The sequence below is a fragment of the Theropithecus gelada genome, chromosome 9 (assembly GCF_003255815.1).
Source record: "Theropithecus gelada isolate Dixy chromosome 9, Tgel_1.0, whole genome shotgun sequence".
NCBI lineage: Eukaryota > Metazoa > Chordata > Mammalia > Primates > Cercopithecidae > Theropithecus > Theropithecus gelada.
The window spans coordinates 48675301-48688781 of NC_037677.1; the positions used below are offsets into that span (position 1 = coordinate 48675301).

Here is a 13481-nt window from a genome sequence, read left to right on the forward strand (position 1 = left end):
GACTCAGCTTAATGTTCCCTCTTCTAGGAAGCATTTCTTTAGCTCCTACCTATGGGTTAGCTACTTTTCTGTGCTTCTGGGATCCCCCATACAGACCTGTATTTTAATGTCTCTCATATTGTTTGGTCACTGTTGCTTTACTTCTCTGACAACTCACCCCTTGATGATGCCTGCCATGTATTCCTTGCTTGGTGTGCACTGTGCCTTACCTAGTAGACATTCAGGAACTGTTGGTGAAATAACTGGTTGAATGACATCAGTGAGTTGCATTGTGCATGTGAGGTTAATAGAGACCACACCTGTAATGGGCACGTCTCCTTCATCTCTCTGTGGTAGAGGTACCTGGACACTTCGTAGCAGTTGTTGCTGAAGAGACTGACTTCAGAAAAGTTCTAAATTGAGTGTGCTGCTAGCACAGCCTCCTCCAGGTGAAGCCTCCCTCACTTGCTTGAATGGGCGTCCTATCTGACTTCAGCATCTGTCTTCCGCTGACTGCCAGTGTTGGCTTGGCAGTCTGGATGCCTGGCTATCCCCATTCTCCTTTATTCCTCCCTGTGTGTCCCCTCCAAAACTGTGTGCTGTGACAAGAGGATGACTTCCTCAGGGAGATGATGGCTTTTGTGGATGAATAGTTGGGTCCCTCTGTTCAACATCCCAAGTAGCCTTCCATAAGTTTATTCACCCTGGAATAAGATGATAGTGCCCCCTGTGCTGGGCATTAGTGAGCCTGGAAACCTTTGTTGAAAGATCGAGTACATGTCTGAGATGGGAGAGATTCCTCTGCACAAATTTGTGGCTATTAGAGGTGACGGATGAATGGAGGCTATGACCGTGGGTCTGAGCAGTAAGATTCAAAGAAGATGGGGGTGGCATTTTGGGGTGGGAGCAGTGAGGTCTACTGGAACAGAAATGAACATGAAGCCATAAACATTTGGGCTGCCTGCTTCTTATCCAGAGACATTCCCTGAGCCTCTGGACATGGGCACCTTCATGAATAATACCTAGAGGAGAGAGAAAATCTCCATTTCAAATGTGGGGATGAAACAGTTGGAGATCCCTGGCAGTTACCCATTCGTTCCACACTCATGAAAACTGCAGCAATTTAGAGCAGCTCAGTATTTAGACTCAACTATGTAATTCATCCTGATGTTTCTCATTCATCAAAGCCTTGTATTTGTTTGTATTACCATGAGAAAAATTTTTTTAAATGTGGAAAAAAAAAGATTCCCCTCCTTTCATTACAGGCAGATTACGGCAGAGTTGCAACCCTTGGGGCCCTTCAGGCAAAGGAACATCTTGCTTCAATTAGATATAAATAATGAACAATAATTAGAAAGATTTCTTCATCGAATTTGTTATTTTATGTTTCCTTTCATCTTTAATGTATTGAAACGAATACTGAGCTCTGTTTCTGGGCCACATAGCAGGGACATAAGGAGTGCTGTGGCATGTGTCTCCGAAGCAAGGGGAAGCATCCACAGCTGGGCCTTCTGTGTGCTGGCTGGGGAGGCTGCTGTCAGCATTGGTCCAGGGCCATGGGTGCAAAAAAGGGGCTCCTTCAGCTCCAGTCCTCAATTCATATAGTCTACTGGGGACCTGAATAATCACGGTAGTCAGGAACTGCTCTGAGAGCTGAACACAAATCCCATTTAATCCTCATAGCAATCCTCTGCCACAGGCTCTGCTTCTATCTCCATTATTAAAAGATTTGGAAACTGAGGCACAGATAAGTTAACTAAGTTTTCTGGACCACAGTGTTGGTTGTGGAGGGCAGACAGGCAAGATAGGTAATTGGACTCCAGAGCCCTTGCTTGTCTCTGCTCTGGCATGTAGCCTCTGAAGTCTCGGTGAGCTTGTGCTGCCACAAAAGCCCACAAGGTGTGGAGAGGGCACAGGGAGGCTGGGGTGGGGACAGCTCCCCAAGGAAAGGGGCAGCTGTTGGCTGCTGGATTTTCAACGGGCTTGTAGAGGTGTTGTTAGAGGAGGAAGATAAAGGGATTCCAGGCAGAGGGAGCACTGTGGCCTGATGCCACGGATGGGAAGTGTGTGGGATTTCTCATTTCAAGGTTGGCTACGGTGCTGTGTGCAGGTGGGGAGAACAGCCAGAAATGAGACCAGAAGATGGAGGGTTGTGTAGATCCAGTTGAGAAGACTGGCTCTTCCTGTGGAAACGGTGACTCAGAGAGAGGGAGGGATGATGATGTGGGTTGATAAAGAGGAGAGACTGAGATTTCTAGAAGAGAAATAAGTAAAGAGTGGTCAGGTTGGAACCTGGAGAGAGAGGCTAGCTCCCCACTGGGCTTTTTTTACTTTGCAATTCTGTTTGGTACATGACATTCTCTCAACATGCTGAGCCAAGTACGCTCTTCTGAAGCAAGTGAAATCTTCATAGCGACTGGTCCTTCCTGCTGTGACTATTTGTCCTTCCCCAGAGGAATCTCCTCCTCTGCTCCTAGCTCAGAAGTCTGCTCTTGGGCTGCCAATGGCTGTTGTTTCGTGAAATCCCCCCTCTGATGTGCACCTGGCTGGAGCTACCTGCCACTCCTCTAAGGAGAGCAAACCCAAGGCCTTCAGAAGTGCTTTGTTTTTTTCATTATCTTTTAAATAATTGTCAACATTTTAAAATCAGGAGAGATATAAAAATCCAATTTACTTTATTTTTTCAAAAACCAAATTGGTTGGGGAGGTCATGGGGTGGGGAGCTTTCGAAGTCAATAATTGCCTAGACCCCTAGCACAGCTGCAAGCTTTGGAGGGGATGCCTCTTAATTTACCTTGAGTCAGTTGGTCTCTGAGTGCGTTTCTTCCCCATGCTGTCTCTGAGTGTCACAGGCCGGCCATCATTATCGTCCATAATGCCAACATAGGCCTCTTTCCTGCGCAGCCTCTGCAGGCATCTGAGTTGGAGATCCGCAGCAAACAGCCTCTCATGTTGCCCTGACTCTTTGATACTATGATTTTCTGTCTATATGTCTGCTTCTATAGCTGAACTATAAGCTCCTTAAAGGCAAGAATCATGTCTTATTCATCCTTTTATCCCTCCAGTTCAGTAAAGAACCTGGTTTTAGGCACCCAGTCATCTTATTGAATTAATCAACACTGAGAAAACATACCTGTAATTGAATGAGACCCTCTCCGGGCTGAGGGACTCAAACTTTGGGGGACTGGTAATGAAGAATGTGGATAGTGGGCCATGCTGGGCTTGGACTTCAGAAGAGCCTTGAAGCCCATTTGTAACCTTGCAGTGTGCAGTGCACAGCATGTACTCATACCTCGCTGCCTTTCTGCATTTCAGGACTTTCCAGGACTTGTCCAAACAAGTGGAGATGTCTTATGGCACCGTCCGGGATTCTGCTGTATATGAGTACTTCCGAGCCAAGGGCACCAACCCCCTGGAGCAGGACAGCACGTTTGCCGAGCTCTGGCGGACCATCAGCAAGAACGGAGGGGCTGACAACTGTGTGTCCAGTCCTTCAGAAGGCATCAGGAAGGTAGGCGGGGAGCTGGCGCTTGGGCACGTGCACTGTGACAGGGCCACGGGGTGGTCATCCCCCAGGTGGGAGACACCTCCAGAGGCATCTGACTCTGAGCAGCCCTGTTACCTGCAGGGCAATCCATCACACACGTTCTTTAGGTGGATGCCCCTTCTGGGCAGCAGAAGTAGAGCAGCTGCTCCTTAGGGACCTTCCAAGTTTGCAGAGTGGTGCTGGCTGGGGAGGAGCAGGCAGATTAAGCCTGACCTTTGGCCCACCCTCCTCATGGGCTCATAGGAGGGTGGCACAGAGAGACCTGTCCACCTCAGGTGAGAACACTTGGCAAAAGCAGAAGCAGAGTACCAAGGAAGAGGTGCAGGAGTGAAGGGAGGGTGTTGAGGAGAGGGTGACCCACTGTGGTTAGCCTGGGGGTCTGGTTGGGGAATTCTGCACACAGGGAAAGGGTCAGCCAGGTGGGCTGGGCTCATCTCTGGGGCCGTACTGTGAGAAGAGGTGTGCCTCAGAGATGGGGATAAGGGCAGACAGCCTGGGACAGAGCCTTACCGGGCAAAGCCTTGGGAGGACAAGTGGGAAGATACCAGTGCCAGAGGGAAGAAGGGAGGAGAAAGCCCATGATGCTCTTCAGCACTGTTAGATGTTGCTCATTTGTTTCAGTCAATTTCCCACAATGACTCGAATTCAGCATTATTATCCTCTTATACAGCTGAGGATTGGATGGTTCTGACTCATGACTCCTTGGGTTCCAAGCTGGGGAATTGGCATTTATCCACTCATGTGCAGCTGTAGAGCCCTTGGAGGTCAATGAAGAAGAATGTGGTGGGATGAAGGCAGGTGTTATGATTTTGCTGCTGGTGGTGGGGTCCTCCTGTCCAGTGACCCCCACATGCGACAGCTACTGTCCTGAGGTCATTAGAGAATAGGGCCGGAGACATGTACAGCCCCCTGGTCAGCGCTGCTGCCTCTCTGAGCAGACCGACTGCCTCAGTGTCTCCTCCTATCCTTTCCCTCCCAGACCCATCCTGCCACCTCTGTGGAGTCTCCTCATGTATACCCTCACAGGCGCACTCACACCTTACCCCCCACCACAACACACACACTCATCCCTGTGCTGCCCCCTAGCCACTCCAGTGACATCTTGGCCTTCCTGCAGAGAGCGGTGGATGTCAGGACAGCCTGGGGCAAGCTCTGGGGCCACTAAGGCCCACCACCCTGCCCTTCATGGTCCTCAGCAATCTGCCAGCGCCTCCCTGATGTGCCCCAGAGGGGTCAAGGGAGAGAGGCCTGAGTCCCCCTTTGCTTTGGAAACACATGGGCATCAGACAGAGTGCAGCCTCTATCCCGTGACAGGCTGGGGCACCTAGCTGTGGTGCCATGTGGAGTGAGGCCCACTGGGAAGATGGTTGTGCATAGGATGACTTGTACAGGATCCCATGCTCAGGATGACTTTTCCTTGCCGTTTAGCCACATTGAACAGCAGAATGTGTCTAGGCTCTGGAGCTTGACACATTTAGGTGTGAATTCCAGTTTTGTAAGTTACCAACATTGTGAAATGGAGCACACCATTCTCCCTGTCTGGGAACTCTTGGAGTTGAGAAAGACCTGGGCAACTTTCCATTTGGGGGTCTCCTTAGAGACTTAAATGATCTGACAATACATATCATGATAAATTTTGAATGTTTAGATTTAACAAAGTGATACTTTGACAGCAATAATAGAATGCGGTGTAACTGTGCTATTCTCATGCTTACAAGATTTATTAAAACCTCATAGTTCTCACTTCACTGCAAAGGATGGTGCTCTAGCCTTAGGCTGCAGGGTCTTCTTTCATCCCTGACAGTGAATCTTTGTGGCTGTAGGTGACCTAATTTGAAGATAATGAACACAATGTTGATTTAAGGCCTTTTGTGCATGTGAGGCCTGGGCCAAATGGCCTTCGAGTTCCTTTTCCTGGCTTTCTTTGACTGTGAGAGAGAGCCAGTACTGTCATCCTCACAGGGTCTTATGAAGATTCATTGCATAATGCTAAAAAAAAAAAAAGCACTGCTTAGAAAAATAAAAAGATAGCTACTTTTGACTTTGTTAAAGTTCTGTTCATTACAAGTCACTTTAAGTAATATAAAAAGGCAAGTCACACACTGGGAAGGGATATTTACAATACATATAACCAATGCAAGATTACTATCAAGAATATATCAATAAGAAAAGCTCAAATAACTTAACAGGAAAATGGCAAGAGGCTTGCACAGGCTTGACACAGAAGAGGCAACACAAATGGCCAATAATCAAATGAAGAGATGTTCAAAATTATTAGTGATCTGTGAAATGCAAACAAGACCATAAAGATTATATCATTTTACACCAATTAGTTTGGCACAAAATGAGAGGTGGTGAAGAAGACGTGGAGTAACAGTTGGTTAATTGCTGGTGGGGGTGTGCTCAGTACAATCGCTTTGGAGAAGAGCTTAGCATTCTCTTATAAAATGGGACACTTACATACCGTATGGCCCAGCAATTACACTCCAATGTATCGACCTAAAATAATGTCCACATACACTTTTGGAGACAAGAAAGGCCACGGTAGCACTTCCTGTAGAACCAAAACCCTGGAAACCATCCAAATGACCATTAACAATATAAAGAAAGATGCTGGCTACAATGAAATGGATGAATCTTAGCAGGACGATATTGAGTAAAATAAACCATTAAAGACAATTTCATACAGGTCAACTAATAGAAGGTAACACAGAATATTATACCCTCTTAAAAATGTATAAAATATACACATGCACATCCAAAGCAATGATAAAATACAAGATTCACCACAGTGGTTGCTACAGGTGGGAGAGCCAAAGCAGCAGGGAAGAGAGAAGGACATTGTTGGTAAGGCAGGGTTGGTGTTAGGTTTAGATTAGCAGGAGATTTTAGAAAATTAGTTAATGAGTTAATTCAAAAAGACAGCCATTCCAGGAGAAATGTACGGGTATCCTGAAGCAAAAGTTGTCATTGACCTCATTCTGCTCACCTCCCTACTCTTCCAAACGCATGTCCAGACCAAGCAAGGCAATGCTGTACTCCTCACAAGTACCCACCCCTTCCCTCTTTGCAGGTGACATGTGCCTGCTTATGCCTCAGAAAGGCCAACAAACACCATCGAGCCCTCTGGATGGTGATAAACCTGGAGATGAGTCATTAGAGAAACACCTCATCATCATTCTAGCTACCCCTTGTCCATTGGTGGCACTTAGGAAACCACTCACCCTCTGGTGATATTTAGAGTCTTACTCATGAATACAACAATGTTAAAAAATCAGTAGCAAAGGATGCAAACAAAGGATTTTTTATCAATGCCTATCACTTCATGGTATAGAATTTAACCTTTTTTAGTACATAGGATGGATTGTTTTTATGATACCTTCATTTTATGAACCCCAAGCTGGTTTTGAGATCACAAATCTCTCTCTTGCATTTGGGTCTCTAAGAAAAAGAAACCAACTGCCAGCACTAGACAAATGTTAGGGGTTTTATAACTAGTGTCATAAAAGTGAGTTTATAGTATTGTCAGACAATGAAGTGTGCTGCATTTTTTTTTTTACTGGAGGAAAAGCTCAGATTTACTCTCAAATCCTCCTTCTTCATGTGCCTGTTTGGATGACTACCGGACTTAAATGCTTGTCTGAAATTTGTCCTCTTCCCTACTTCTATGGAGTGGCCCCTCTGCTCCCTGCCCCCAGACTATGGCTTTAGTAAGCTTGTGAATCCCTGAGCCCGGAGCAGACCAGTCTGGAGATGGCTGTGCCCTAAGTGAGGATGACAACTTGAATCCAGAAACTGCAGGACAAATCCAGCAAGTAGGGAATTATGGGCCTAGTATTCAGGGAGGAACAGCCTCTCCAAATCCCAAACAGAGTCTGCTGCCATGCAATGTGGGCAGCCTGGCAAAGGTGAGGAGTTGCCCACCGAGGGGCTTCTTCTGGAAGCTTCTTTAGCAATTGACAGACAATCACACTTCTAATTTTCAGTTGCTCTTTGGTGACTCAGCTCCATTTTCAGGAAGTGTTTGGTAGCGGAGCAATGTCTAATTGCTGCAAAAGTCAAGGAGGTTGGTACAGAGGGTGACCCTGGAGAGCCGCTGTTATTTTCTCCTTGGGAGTGCTAAGGCTTTTAATGACATGAAACCAATTTAGGTGGGGAATTGTTTAGAGTAATCATTTGTCCATGATATCAGAACTGGAGAAGGGTTATGTCATGGTTAGCTCACCTCTGGGACCCACTCCTTCATGCCAACACACACCATTGAGCCTCTGGAGGATAATAAACCTGGAGATGAGTCATTAGAGAAACACCTCCTTATTGTTCTAGCTACTCCTTGTCCATTGGCGGCACTTAGGTAATCACTAACCCTCTGGAGATAGAGTCTTATTCATGAATATAACAATGTTAAAAAATCAGTAGCAAAAGATGCAAATAAAGGATTTACCATGCCAGTGGCCACTAAGATAAGGACAAGTGAGATCTTGTCAGACTTTGATGAGGCAAATATGAAAATTTGGGACAGGAGGGAATTTTTATTTATTAAGGGACTACCACACACCATTTTCACAACAAACCTGCCTGGCACCCAGTAAGTCTCAATGAATACAGGATTGTCCCTGAATGAGTCATCTGTTTGCTGTCTGACTGAGCAGAGGGAGATAAATCGGAGACAAGGTTCCTGTCATCGGTTAGCAGGTTACCCTCTTTAGATTTCATGGTGGAAGGGACAAGAGAAATAGCTCCAGGGTTCCTGTCAGGCTTGTCTCTTGATAACCTTCTGTAGGGGATAAGATTTTCCTGGTCCTGAAAGATGCGTCACAAAGAGAGAGGAGAGAGGCTGCTTCCATTTCTGTCAGCCACATGCACCTATCAGGCCTAAGGAAAGACTAGACCAAGGATTGGCAAACTCTGACTCCTGTTCAAATCTGACCTACAGCTTGTTTTATAAAGGTTTATTGGAAAACAGCCCAACTCATTTATTTACATGTTATTTATGGCTGCTTTCCTGCTATTTCAGCAGAGTTGAATAGTCATGATAAAGATATATGGCCCACAAAGCCTAAAATATCTATTATCTGTTCCTTTATAGAAAAAGTTTGAGGACTCCCGGTCTAGACAGGGGCAACCCAGGGACATTGCCTCTAGCTGTGCATCATCTCATAGCACACAGTCACCATTAGTAGGTAGCATATCCTCTAACTCTATATAATGGAATAGTGCACAGGCATCTCTACTAAGAAGCTCCTGCTGCAGCTCTGCACCGTTTAACCATAGGCGCCTCTAGTAGTGCATCATCCAGCTCTGTACCATCTTGTAGCATTCGGGCTCTGCCCCTTTTTGTCCTCTAGGTCTGTCTCTGATGGCCTAGAAACTTCTCCCTCACTGCACTGAGACCCAGCTTTACTGCTGGTCTGGCCTGGTCTCCCTCTGAAATCTATTGAGCAATCTCTACATCCCAGGCACTGGGCCAGATCATTTACATACATTCATACTTTCATCTGAAACCGACTACTTGATTATTATCTCCAAGATGTAGAAACTGGACCTGAGCCTCAGAGAAACTAAGTGACTTGCCTAAGGTTCACACAGATGTGAGTAATTAGTGGCATGGTCACCAAAACCTCATTCTACTCATGCCTCTTCCCATGGGGTGGCAATCTCGTCTTTTCTACACTTCATTGTGTTTCCACCCCCTTGTGTACACTTTGCTTGTGCTTTTATTTCCTTCCCTCTCTGACACCAAAGTAGGAAGATATATGTCCGACTCCCATGTTTGGCAGCCATACTGCTCCTTCCATGTGTCATGGCAAAGGTTATTGAAGTCTGTGACTTTATCTTTTGATTTTCAAACTATTAAAATATCCATTACAGAAACCTGGAGATGCAGAATTGAGCTGGCAAATGGTTCAAATTTATATGATAATAACTTCATCACGTGAAGTCAGGTTTTAATATTGCTGATGGGATTTTTTTTTTTCTTTAGCTTGATCAACTTCATCAAGCAACATCCAGCATAACCCAATTTCTGCTCAGTGCCAGGGCTGACCTGGACCACCAATTGATTAAGCCTTTCCATAAATCAAACCTAATATTTAATAACACTGTCAAATTGAATATAGCGCTAATAGTTTATAATAGTTTAAATGTCAATCTTCACAGCTCATTGAGGCCTTTGAATAAATAAACGAGTAGCTTGTTTCAGACCCTGTGGCTGGAGATAGTATTTTTCAGAGGGAAGGAGTTTTTTAGGTCAGCATTTGGTGGTAACAAAAGGTGGTGTTTTCCTCTCAGTAAATATAGCTGAAGTCACAAAGTGTGAATGCAAATGCAGGAAGAAAATGGGCCCACAAATCTTATTTCCACCCCTGATCTAATGCTTGTCCTTGCACTAGATTGCATGTGGGCATCACCTCTTAGCACCAACATTTGCTCCCTTCCTCTTCCTTTCTGCTCTGTGACAGGGTTGCTCTCCTTGCACACAATCTCTGCTTAGTGTCAGGGACTACACCTGTGGCAGAGAAGCTGATCCCTAGAAGGATGGCAGTCTTCCACAGTAGGATCAGGAACTTTGGCAACCAGATAACCCTCCATTTGGAAAGGGCAAGATAAGAAAGGTGACCTCATATGTGGCAGCTCCTAGTTCCATGGCATGCTGGAAATTCCTACTGAGGAGTAGGGCGAGGCTTATATGGGTGGGCACTTCTTTGCACTTTTGGGATGCTAGATTCAAAGATCAAGAAAATTTGACCAAGATGATGGAAGGGGATGTAGACTACATAGCTACCTGTGTGGTGCAAAGCAAAAATACTGCTCTCTACAACAGCAAGAGCCCTTGTAGCCATGATCCAAGAAACTCTGTTATTTCTCTGCTTCCAAGTGAGTATGGATTGGGGATTTTGTAAGCCTCCTTCCCTCTCAGGCACTCACATTGGTGAATCATTCATGTCTGTATCTTTTGTACCTGCTCAAAAGACCCTATATCTATTTTGCAACTTGGATGGCATCTTCTCTTTATTCATTCATTTATTAACTTATCCATTCAAGAAATGTAGTTTGAGTAGCATCTTCCTTTTAGGAGTTAGAAAATGTGTGTTTAAGTTTTGTGCTCAACCTAGTCTGTGGCTTTGAACAAGTATATTCACCTTGCTGTACCATCTGTGATACTTGAGGAAGGTCTGTCCAGATTAGTTGCAAGTATACCAATGTATAGGGTCTAAAGCATTCAATGTGGATTGTAACACAAGGTATACATTCAGCAGGTGTCAGCAAACTATCTTAGCAACTGCTATATGTTAGAAAAAGATATTTGTTTGTTTGTTTGTTTATTTATTTATTTTCTGAGATGGAGTTTTGCTCTTGTTGCCCAGGCTGGAGTGCAATGGTACAATATCAGCTCGCAACCTCCATCTCCCCAGGTTCAAGTGATTCTCCTGCCTCAGCCTCCTGAGTAGGGAGAATTACAGGCATGTGCCACCATGCCCAGCTAATTTTTGTATTTTTAGTAGAGAAGAGGTTTCTCCATTTTGGCCAGACTGGTCTCAAACTCCTGACCTCAGGTGATCCACCTGCCTCAGCCTCCCAAAGTGCTGGGATTACAGATGTGAGCCACCGCATGCAGCCACGAAAAAGATTTTTTAAAAAAGGCAATAGCACTTAGTCTTTTATGAGGTGCAATTAAAATACACATGTAGGATCTATTTCATGAGTTTAGACAATTTATGCAATTCTGTAATAATCACCCAAAACAAGATACCTATTTCCATCACCTGTAAAAAATTTCTTTGTCACTTTCTAGACACTTCTCCTCATCCCCAGAGAAAACCACTTACAGATTTCTAGCACCACACATTAAATTTACCTGCTCTTGTAGTTCATACAAATGGAATTATACAGAATATATGTATTCGTGTTTCCTTCTTTCACCCAACAAAACGTCTATGAGATTTACCCATGGAGTTGTGCATATCAGTACTTCTTTTTTGCGTGTGTGTGAATGATATTCTATTATATGAACCTTGATTTGTTTATTTATTCTCCAATTAACATACACTGTAGTTGTTGCCAATTCAGGGCTACCATAAATATGACAATATGAACAATACTATACAAGTACTTTGTTGAGATATGTCTCCATTTTTCTTTGCTAAATTTGAAAGAGTGAAATTACTAGGTCATTATGAAACTAACTACCTCCTATGTGGTTATGCTACTTTACATCACCTCTGGTAATATAATCCTTACATACTTGTAAGTCCCAGTTGCTGAATGTCCTATCCTGCATTAGTGTTGCTAGTATTTTTGGTTGCAGCTAATTTAGTGGGTATGAACATAAATCTGATTATTATTTTAATTTGCTTCTCTTTGGGGACTAGTGATGCTGAGCATGTTTTCATGTGCTTATTGGCCATCCATGTATCTTCTTTCATAAAATGTGTGCTTTTCTTGTTAATATTTATTTGGTTTTCCATCTTCTTATTGCTGATTTATATTCATTAATTTATGTATTCTGGATAGAAGTCCTTGATCAAATATAAGTACTACAAATATAATTCTTAGTCTGTAACTTGCCTATTCATTTTATTCTATTGACCTGTTACCATTATTAAGATAATTTGTATTTAATCAATTGACTACATGCCTTGATTGACAGTCAGCTGGCCATGTATGTGTTGGTCTATTTCTGGACTCTCTATTCTGTTCCATTGATCCATATAACTACTCTTATGCCAATACAAAAATATCTTGATTATTGAAGTTTTAAAATAATTCCTTAAATCAGGTATTGTAAGTCCTTCAACTTCTTTCTTCTTTTACAAGATTGGGTAATTTCAGATTCTTTACATTTCCACTTGAATTTTAGAATCATTTTGTCAATTTCTTCAAAAATGCCTGTTGAGATTTTGATCGTTATTACATTTAATATAAGGATCATTTCAGGGAAGACTTACATTTTTATAATACTGAATCTTCCAATCTATGAGCATGGTTTTTCTGTTCAAAAATACCAATTTCTGTCTTCACTGATTTTCACTGTTGTTTTTGTATTTTATTGATTTCAACTTTTTTGTGCATAAAATATTTTCTTCTATTTTACTTTGGTTATAATTTTATCTTACCTCTTCTAGCTTTTTAATGTTAAAACTTACATCATTACTTTTACACTTGTTTTCTTTCCTAATATAAGTATCAGAGCTATGAACTTCCCTCTAAACACTGTTTTAACCCCACCCTGTTAATTTTTATATGTTGTGTATTCATTATCACCTAATTCAAAATATGAAGTCTCAGACTTAATCTTTTTGTTAAGGAATCAAGTTCTAGAGGACAGCAAACGGCTGCAATTGATTTAATGTGGGAAAGAACATGGATGCCCAGAGCGGGGATACTCAGTGAAGTTAGAAGTTTTCCAAGATAGTCATGTTAGGAACACATATTTTGTAATCTCTAAGCCTCAACTCCTTTTCTGATTTGAAGTTAAAAGTGTGAGAATGTGAGAGCAAACTGGCAAGCAAGAAATAAAAGGTACAGGAAGATAAAGGAAATTAGAGAGGCAGGAAAAAACAGTTGAACTCCATGTGAACAAAACCCACATTTATTTCTACTAAATGTGTAGCTTTAGTAGTAGTTTATTTCTGCTAAATGTGTAGCTTCCTTGTAGGAGAATGAGGGCAGTGGTCTTTTCACTGCTTCATAGTTACTGTCTTCAGTATCTATCCCATGGTCTTGGGCTTCAGCTTCCTGAGTTCTGTAGGCCGTGGCCAATTAAAATGTGCCTAAGCCTTTTTCACATGCTTTGACTCTGCAGTCCACCCAACGGCAGATCCACTCAAATATCCCCCAATCCATATCAACTTTTAAAATAATAAGCAGTTTTGAGAGGAAATCTTTAGGTTATACGTTTATGATTTACATGTAATAAGTCCCCATTAAGAAAAGTTTAAGAGATTTCTTTTTT

The 13481-nt window shown here is 43.1% G+C and overlaps 1 protein-coding gene across 1 annotated transcript in view; it reads left to right on the forward strand.

Annotated features, from left to right (window-relative positions):
• GRID1 (glutamate ionotropic receptor delta type subunit 1) overlaps positions 1-13481 on the forward strand; it is a 753633-nt gene that overhangs the window by 703484 nt on the left and 36668 nt on the right. The window contains exon 13 of the mRNA XM_025396749.1: positions 3295-3490. Within this exon, the coding sequence (XP_025252534.1) occupies positions 3295-3490 (196 nt within the window). The remainder of the gene's footprint in view (positions 1-3294; positions 3491-13481) is intronic.